This window comes from Centruroides sculpturatus, unplaced genomic scaffold, assembly GCF_000671375.1.
Source record: "Centruroides sculpturatus isolate CEXI.00-Female unplaced genomic scaffold, Cexi_2.0 scaffold221, whole genome shotgun sequence".
NCBI classification, from domain to species: Eukaryota; Metazoa; Arthropoda; class Arachnida; order Scorpiones; family Buthidae; genus Centruroides; species Centruroides sculpturatus.
The window spans coordinates 407005-417218 of NW_019384612.1; the positions used below are offsets into that span (position 1 = coordinate 407005).

A 10214-nucleotide genomic window follows, 5' to 3' on the forward strand; every position below is an offset into this window, starting at 1 on the left:
AAAGTAAGAAAGAAGCCGATGCTAACGAGAACGAGTCCGTTGGCATCGTCGACCGGAGTGGGAGTAATTCGTTGCTACGACTTTTTACCACTGGTTTAATGCCTTCGTCGCGACACCTGGAAAATACTTAACGATTATTCTATCTTTAATCGGGAAAAAGTAACCAACGAACTTAATAAAATTATACCCGCTTTTATAATAACCGCGATTATTTATATTTAAAATATACCAGTTAAAGTGGCGAGTAGGAAGCCAAAATTATAAGCGAAGAAAAAAGTCTTTGGAAAGTCTAACGTTAATCATTTGTTAAGGGCGGCGAGATGGATCCGTAGACCAAATTAACACTACGGTACGCGTAATATAAAACTGTATAGATTACACGCCTCCCAGATTATATCGCGCCGTTTTTACTAAAGATTAAAGTTTATGCGATATTTAATATACGTCGCGCCCCGTGTTTTTTATAAATAAAATCTTTAAGTAAAAAATAAGTTTACGCGGCCAACGACTATTTTATATTAATATACTAAAAATAAATACAAGTTTTTACAAAGAAAATTCTTTGTTTCGGTTATTTTTTCGTCGTTGGCACCATCGGCAGTCGATTAAAAAACACAAATACTGGCGGAGACGACCTTCCTTTTTAGGCTACTGCCTCCGTAGTTAAAATGTAAAAAATGATAAAAGCGTCCTCTGGCGCTCTTGCCACCATCACGTGATACATTAAAAGTAAAAAATAAGTATTCGTAAGTGAATAAGTGAGTATTTGTGTTTTTTAATCGACTGCCGATGGTGCCAACGACGAAAAAATGACCGAAACAAAGAATTTTCTTTGTAAAAACTTGTATTTATTTTTAGTATATTAATATAAAATCTTTAATTTTCGATAGAAACTTTTGAAAAACTTGGAAAAGTATCGAAGGCGACGCCAGTTTTACTTAAGCTATTTTCAATCGTTAAATATTTGTGCGAAAACACCAGGTGGTTGTCGAAGCCATCTGGCTCCGCACATTAAAGCCATTTGGGTGGGTGGAAAAACGGTAAAGTACTAGTACACCCACCGTTTAATCCCACGTACGGGTCTCGCACCTGAAAGCTTTGTCTTTAAAAATTCTTCTTGGTTAAAGCCGAACGTGCAAATCTTTTTTTTTTTCCTTCTTTTCTCTAGCCGTTTCGAAATACCCTAATTATTCAATCACCTGCCGTTCGGCACTTGACATTTGGCACCGTCTAGTCTGAAGGAACACTCGTTTTCGAGTAATGCTTGAGACGCTATCGATGAATTTGAATAAATGATCAAAGCCGTGTTTACGCCAGAAAAATCCTTATTTATTTTTAAAGAAAACAAATTACTTTACTTTTATATAGTCTAATTTGGCCGGTTTGTTTTCGATTTATATAAATTAAAAAACAAACGGGTATAAACTACAGTATTAATAAAATTTATCATTTAAGTTTTAATGTAATTTACACGGTTTTTCGGATTTTAAATACTAAAATAGCCGGTAATTCGAGAGACGAAATCCGGGGCGATTACAATTATGAAAATTTGCAATTCGTTACGAAATTACGTTCTAAATTACAAATTTATTACCAATGAAATTGGAAATTCACGAAACTAAGTTTAAAATTATCGTTGGAGTCACGATTTTCCACCATCAAAGATTTCTCCACGCTTTAACCTTTCGTTCCGTAATCCTTTCGATTCGTATACGCCAGACGGATTCACAATAGAGTTATTACTTTTATTTATTAATTGAATTAAGAAATGTTTGCGAATAATTTACAAATTATTAGTCCGCGTGTCTGGCTGTACTTAAAAAAAACAAAATAAACGAACGAGAGGTGTTTTTTTATAGTAAACGTCGTATCTCGAAATTAATTTCAAACACCGAAAAGAAGAATTAATTGTTCGTAAAAGGGATAGAAATTTTCTGTAGAGAAAAATTCAATTCACCCAGTACGGTATTTCAAATTTCAATACGGTTTTTCTGTACGGTGTTGTAGTATCGCGCCGTAAGGTATTTACTTCGTAAGGTGGCAATTTTACGCTATCGTTTTGTAAGAATCGAGCTTAATACTTAATAATAAACTTTTTACCCAATTCTACCGCAGATTCACCTTACCTTAGCGTTTGGACATCGTTTTACATTATCTAATGCCTGGAAAATCCAATATCTATACTAGTAATAGGTCTTTCCCTCTCGCGTTAATTAAAAAAAATGTATTACCCGTAATCGTTTAAAAATCTTTTAAAAATTCAATTTTAATCCTATTTTATTCGGTAAAAAAATTAAATAATTAAAATTCGAAGGCCATCGAAAACTATAAGAAGATTACGACGAAGAGACTAAAATATAAGAATATAATTGTAATTTCGAACGGTAGGAAGGAGAGTTTTTACGGCATTAATGGCGATTTTCGTCGTCACTCTACAGGCGAGTAATGATTACGGATAGGTTATTTAAAAGTGGACTTGGAAGCAATTCAATATTTTAAAAACATACTCAAAATTCGTATTATTAAAATGACTAAGTTGTTGGAAACTAAGAGGAAAAAGAGAGATTTTAAATTTGTTTAAATAGTGTTTTGGAGCATTTCCAAAAACCAGCCACTACCGTATTCATTATAATAACTTAATGAACATCGTTGGGGTTATAATATATAACGAATGACATTCATTAAAATAATTTACGATTTTTAAAATATAATAATTTCCCGGCAGAAAAAAAATCCAACGTTTTTTTAATAAAATTAATCTACCGACCACCGAAAAGTCCGGGGATCAACAAACTACTAATGTATTTTTATGTAAATCGCCCGTCCTATTATGCTTTTACGAATTAAAAGCCATTCGGTCGAGCGTGAGTTTATCAAATTTTTAAATATAAAATTCGGTCATTTTTTAGCTACATTCGCGCATTTTTTAATCTTAAATGTTGGTATATTTTTACCCGTTTCCATTATTTAGCTTTAGAAAAGGCTAGAGAGAGAGAGAATAGAGAAACTTTGCTGACGAAGAGTTTTCTAAAAGTTTCTCTTCGTGTCGATACACGTTTCTCGTCGCTTCCGAGAAACAGGTACGTATCTCCTCTCACTATATATAAAGTTTACGCGTGACCTTGCAAAATGTGCCGCCACGTCTCGCAAATAGTAGTAACGCTCATTTTTTCTCCGGTCAATGGCGCCCCCTCGCGATTTTTTCTTAAATTTTACCACGCTCGAAATACCCCGTAGTTGGCGGGCGACGATTGGCGACAATACTCGCAGACGTATAAATAGGGAAATGGGTGAAGAAAATACGACGTTAAGAAACGTTAATTGAAGTCTTAAATGAATTTATTTTGAAGTTTTTCTATTGTTTTCGCGAATTTCGGTGTTAGGCCATGTTTACGTAACGCGGGGTGGCGTATCCGATAAGTTTAGCTCCATAATACTTAACTTTAAAGAAATACGAAGAGAATCGTTTAAAATAACCGCATTTTAAAAAAAGATGGCCGGTTTTCTCCGCGTAAAAATATCTTTTTAATCGTTTAAAATCGATATTATTTGGCTTTGTCGACTTTGTTTCGCTGGGCACCTAGGGTTGCGGGCTTCGTTTAATACGGAAGAGGGGCGCGATAACAGTTTTTATAAGCGCCTTCCGATACGGAAAGAAATTAGCTATACTTTAAATTATAAATATGGGGAATAAATATTTATATAGAGCGTAGCGGGTTGGCTTACGGTTTTCCAAATACTGTATTTTAATTTAGCCACCGTGTAAAAATGGCGGAAAGTAAACCGTTTACGGATAATAATCGATCGATTTTCGAGTAGGCTTTGATGGTATAACGCCGTATAAAAATAAGTAAAACCGTAATTACTGTAATTATTTATTTAGTGTAGATACGGATGCATTTTTAAACATAAGATAAAAGTAAGATGGATGCCAGACTAGCTTAATCGGAAGACTTTTAAGAAATCGAAACACTGTATTTTTAAACGGTTTATAAATAAAATAACGTTATTTTAAAAATAAAACGCCTTTATAAATTGCCAAAGATTCGCCGTTTAAATATTAATTATTTTTAATTACGGTAAGCTCGGCTAATTCGGACGGATATTTTTTCGAAAAATTCCACAGCGATGTAATCCGGAGCTCGGTAAAACTCGTGTACAGATCCGATGGTAATAAATACTGTACAGTACCCGTACATCTTCCCTCCCTTTCGTAAATGCGGATAACCTTCGCCCCTATTAGTCCGAGTTGGCGGCAGTTACAATGTTATGTTTATGTTAAAATCTTATTCGAGATTATTTTAACTAAAGTAAAAATGCCATTTATTTTAATAACGGGCCTAATTAAAAATACGCAATTAATTTTCCAGTTTATAAATAAAAAAAATTGAATGGATAAAAGCATAAGTTAACGCGGGAACGGTAGAATGCGTAAACACTACCGTACTTATAACGCTAGAATAAACAAAAACTACACACGCGTAACGTTAGAATACGTACGAACTTGGCGGGTGTGACACCAGAATATATAAAATATAATTACGTATAAGATTAAAATACATAAAAACTATACGCGTATAACGCCAGAATACGCTACGAGACTAGAATACACGAAATACGAATTTTATGCTTCTCGCTTAATTTTTGTATTAAATAATACTTAAAAGAGTACTTCCTGTATGGTTTTTCATATTTTATAAGCGAAATAGCGTCACGTCATACGAGCGCATACCTTAGCACCTCACCCACATCGTGACGCACCCCGAATGGCACACCTCGTCACTCCCACTCCTTTTCTTCTTTCCTATAATTAATGGATACCTTCCTTATCCCATTTCCGAAAGTGTCCGCCGTTAATGAGAAAAAGGTGGGAAAATAAACCACTTTCACCCTTCGCCAGACGTCCTTTAACAAAATGATATTTAGGCTAGTAGAACCCGACAGGTTATTAATGAATTTTCCGGCCCGATCTTCAGTGGGCCAAAAACTAAGACAAAATTACAAATTCGATCCTTTCATTTTATTATTTAGATTTTTAAAAATACAATATCGTATCGATCAAAATGCCACCAAAATGGCGGCTTTTATAAAACAAAAGAACCAGATGAATATTGCGTATTGTCAACAATAAAATTTAACAAATACATAAGTTATTTAGAATCTGGCCAGCAGAATATTTTCTTTTTACCGTCGACCTGGTGTATATACTTTAAGCCAAAGTCTTGTACTTTAATCACAACCAAATTCTTAACCAAAATCGTATTTATTGTAACAGATTTTTTCAAAAATCTCACAACCACGAGTTTTGCATTAAAAAAACGGTATAAAAATTCAGTTACACCATACAAAAAATACTGTCATGTAATATATTTATACGAATGCATACATTTCGAGTTAACATATTCTTATATTTAAAAGAAAAAGCGATTTTAGCATTGGCAAGTGCAAGCGTTTATAACCGGATAGGGGACCTTTATCCATTGACATTTTCTGTCTCCGTCCACCGTTTTCTTCCAGTTCTTTTTATTCCTGGAGGAACCGGAAGAAGAGGACTTTTTTAAGGAGGAACGGTGTTTTTTGCCCTTGTTTCCGAAACTAGAACAGTGCCATCGGAGCACCTGGACCGTACTAGTCTCGGCGGCCACGCAGTGCATACCCGAAGGCCACGAACAGGCCGATTTACCGTCGTCGCATTCCCCTATTTTTAACCAGCGGGGCCAAAAGTAAGGCCCTATGTCCTTCCACGCGAAACGCACCGGGCATATCGCCTTCCGAAACAACCACTGTTTCATGACGTTTAAGGTGACGTCGTCGGCGTTGGATTTAGGAATTTCCGCCGTTAAATTCAAGTCCATCAGTTCCCGGTAGACCCGCTGCAAGGTCCAACTGGAGGAAGCCGTAACTTGGTCCAGGCGCGGGATAGGCGAAGCGCCCGTCAGAACGGAAGGTTCTTCTTCGGATAGCCTGTCCGCGTCGTAGCTGTTTCCCATAATTTGCATTAAGTAGTCTCTGTCCAGGTGTTTCTTCTTGGGTTTCTTTCCAAATCGCGTAAAAACGTGTTGTTCTCCGTCCCCGAAATCCGAACGTTCTCGCCTTATTAATTTCTCGCCGCTCGGTAATTTTAACCATTTCTTATTAAATTCCTGGTCAAATTTCTGGCGGTCGGATGCGGATATTACGGGCAAGATAACCATGGTAACCATTAGAAACCACTTCATGTCGAAGCGCTAAAAGAAAAAGAATAAAAAAAAATATATATAAATTTAATAATATAAAGAGATTACGCGTTATAAAAAGAATATATTATATTAAATACCGTCCCGGCGTATTTAAACAATGTAAAAGTATTATATTATATTTTATAGTACAATTAATTTACAGACATATTTTTAACGAAGTGTTTGTTTGGGCTTGGCAAGCGTTCAACGCTAGCGAATTATTCTTGGCGGGAATCTATTTATATTTGTTGTTATGAATAAAAATCGATAACTACAAAGCCCGAAAGGCTTTACGCCTTAAAATGACGTATAAATTGAATTTATAATTAAGGGCTGATTATTGGATACGAAAGCGGGCCCGGGTTTGGTTTAAGGGAATAATTAAGGGATAAAGCCTGGCGGGTATTACGTTTTGCTCTTCTATAATTGTAAGCGTTTATTTTTTATAGCGAAGCGTCATAAAAACTATATGTGCAGCTTCTCTTTTTAGACTGGCGCTATTGTCGTACGCGAGTTAAAAGGCAGACGATAAAGGGTAACCAATGAAATAATCGCCTGTCGATGACGTGTTCAGAGACAAGCAGTCTTTTAAGTTTCTAATCCGAAGAGCCGATGTTTTTAGTCATTCTACAGAAATTTCATTTACAAACGATTCAAATTAAATGCGCTTTACCGTAAATAAACGGCTACGCATTTATTTACCAACTTTACGCGGCCAAATTTAGTAAATACGTCGGAATTTTTCGCCAGTTTTTACAGAAAACTTCAACTTATTTGCAAAATAAATGGGAAATTTCCAAAATTTTAAACTTTAAAGCACGAAATTTTGCACGTTTTTTTTTAATGCTCGAAGGCTTAATTTAATACCCACAGCGGTTTAATTTAAATTCGGGACTATGCTAGAATATTTCGTAATGTATATAATTTACGTTTCTAAAAAAGTCGGCGAAACGCGAGGCAATCAAAATTGGTGTGTTCAAACTGTCAACGGTGACTAAACCGCCGGGAATTGCGTCCTCCGGGGTGTTGGCATTGACACAGGACAGCATGACGTGTCTTAACAAACAGGTAAGACTATAGATAAACGGGGTGACATCATCGCGCGCATCTCTCTTATGCTCTTTTAAAGAAGAAACATCGAATCGATTTAGCGCTTATCGGGACGGACATTTGGCGCGGGAGGATAAGAAAATGCTCTTTCTTTCACCCTTTCCGGCACTCGGAAACAGGTAAGAAGTCTCCTCGCACTAAATTTCTTAAAATCGCCTCCTAATTTTTTGCATAAATTTGACTATACCACAGTTATATTTTGGGGATTGGTCTGTATTTCTGCAATTATCACTTTATATATATATTTATATGCGTCTTACGACAGAGAGCGGAAAATATACTGGCGCGGTAAAGAATCCTAGGCGCGATTAAAATTCTTGTAATGGTAAAAGAAATATTACGTCTTCGACTTTATCCAGAAGCGGTAAAAATCCTGCGTACCCATCAATATTTATACATTGTCCGATTTTCTTATGCCAAATATACCGAATTGCCAACGGTATAACGATTTATGGCACCCCGTCGAAAGTCGAGGAAATATCGTAAACTTTATCGTTGAAAATAATTATACATCGAAGGGCAAAACCGATAAACTCGACGACGGATGGTAATGACTTCGGTTCCATTATTCTCTCTTTATTCCTTCCTCCCTTTATTTAAAGTGGAGAAAAAATAAAATATTTATTTTTGAATAATCCAGGGAGATTTTTCCAAGGAGTTTTAATAAATATCACAATTTTTAATTACTTAGCAGATTTAATTTTTAATTTTATCCAGCAATTTTTGTTAGAATAAAACACAGTCGAGGTGATTACTCGTCAATTCGTCCGCCAGAGTAAATTTACAGAACTTAAGTTTCGATAAAAATATAGAAAATGATTTAATGTAATATAACTTTTTGGGGGTGCGGCTCCTTTTCTAAGCTTCCGGGCTTTTTATATTATTTCGACGTTTAAAATACAATTTCTTAAGAATAAATAAAGCTCTACCATTAAAAGGAAAGGTGGCCATTATTTGAAAATAAGACGACTACTTTCGTTTTAATACATACCGGCCCGAAAATCGGTTAACCGTGTTCTATTTTGTACACTCGCGAATGGTAAACCGGGTGGCCGAATTATTTTTGTAAAATCCACACCTACCGTATAACGCCTTAGGCAGAATTTAGCTTTTACCACGGTTAACCGAATTTTGGGCCGCCAAATCCCCAAAGAACAACGTATTTTTCCGTTACCTAATTTAGAATAAGTAAAGGATACACTATACTAGAATCGTACTACATAGACCGGTAAATTAGTATTGTAGTAGTTAAATTTTCGATTGTTAGAGTAAAAACTTGGTAAATAAATTGAAAACAAAGTGAAAATATTGTGTATAAATTCAATATTTAAGAAATTTTTAGTCGAAGAAAGCGGGAGCCTCGACAATAATAATAATAATTAACGAGACACTCGGATTTAAATAAATATTAAGAAAAGAATTGTTGGAGAATGGTTGGCATTCCTTAACCCGTAGCCGAAAAAGATTTGCCCGTAGAATGTACAACGGGCTTGTAAAAAGCCTAGAATATAGGCCTATATATAAGAGAATTGCGATTTAAATCGGGACACGCGGGTCTAAATTAAGTAACTTTACTCACCTTTCTCGTCGTGTCGGAGGACGATAGATTCGCTTTCATTCTTACGCCTCCTATTTATACTGCCCGGTCCAAAGATCGTAATTAACAGTTCCGGCATTGTGACGACACGACTTTTACGCACTAGAAGACAGGAAATGAAGAAAAAACGCCGTGCTAGTCGCCGTCTTGTCCCGTCTTTCGGCTTTCAAAAGAGGGGAATCAATCGGAGGGGGAATAGACAAGAGGTGAGTCGAGTGCATCTATGGGACAACCCTTGTCTGAAGGAGGTAGGTAAGTAACATGGCGTCAGTTCGGTCTATAACACTTAAATATATAAAATAATTGTCTTAAGGACTTTGTTTCCTTATATAGACAGAAATTTTGCGAAAGACGGAAGATAGGTCAAAGCGATGGCTGTTTTTCAACCATTTACCAACCATCCGCATTGCCATCTCGGTGCCAACGACACGACCCAGTGGCAACAAAGCCCATTCTTCGTACAAATAAATATCTTGGTCTACGTCTCTACCGATATTTATAAAGTTTGTATTTTCACCAAGATATATACTCGGGCCCGCTTACCGACTTAAGTGTATTTCTTTTTAAAATTCAAAGAATAAGAGATTTTAAAATAGAATCTATCGATAGTTCGTAAACAAAGTGTAACAACGTAAACAATGGGAAGGAAAAACAACCCGCACGTGGCCGTGCGCAAAAAGGAACACTACGCACGTGGTTATATTAACCCGAAGCTTTAAAACGTGTAAAAGTTTTATAGAGCTAAACAACGTTAAGGTAAAGTGTTTTGGTTTGTAGATTATCTGGCCCGGTAATCTCGGTAAACAATTAAAATTCTTCAAATCTTAATTATCTCTCGAATATTTCGTAAATATTTGCATTACGCGAATGCTAGGAGATTTATGGTTAAATGAGGAATTTATAATTGGGCCGAGGGGGATAAAAGAATTTTGCCGTAGGGCGAATTAAGTCGTAACACATGTTTTGCTGGAAAGAATCCCCGGCCGAATGCAGATAGACATTTGTCTGCTTCATCGGCAGATTAGTTTTTTGAGGCGAGTACAAAAAGATAGGAAGAGACGACAGTTCGCAGCGATCCAGATCCCGCACTAGCCAGTTAGACTGGCGACGATGTTCCTCGCAAGACCAAGTGGCACCGTCTCACCATTATCGAGCTCCTAACCGGAGTGAAGTGGGTCCAGGACCCGCGGGGGAGGGCAAACGGGGGTTAAAATATGTAACAAACTGACGCCAAGTTGTTACCGAGGCGTGCCCGGATCGAACCTATGGCGACATCTACTTCAATGCAC

At 36.4% G+C, this 10214-nt stretch overlaps 1 protein-coding gene across 1 annotated transcript; it reads right to left on the bottom strand.

The window, feature by feature from the left end:
• Window positions 1-4912: 4912 nt before the first annotated feature.
• On the bottom strand, window positions 4913-9681 carry LOC111625279 (noggin-2-like). The gene is made up of 2 exons (XM_023368386.1): window positions 8908-9681; window positions 4913-6227 (listed from the first exon to the last, which is right to left on the bottom strand). The coding sequence occupies exons 1-2, from the start codon at window positions 8944-8946 to the stop codon at window positions 5430-5432; spliced, it is 837 nt and encodes a 278-aa protein (XP_023224154.1). The 5' UTR covers window positions 8947-9681; the 3' UTR covers window positions 4913-5429.
• Window positions 9682-10214: the final 533 nt, after the last annotated feature.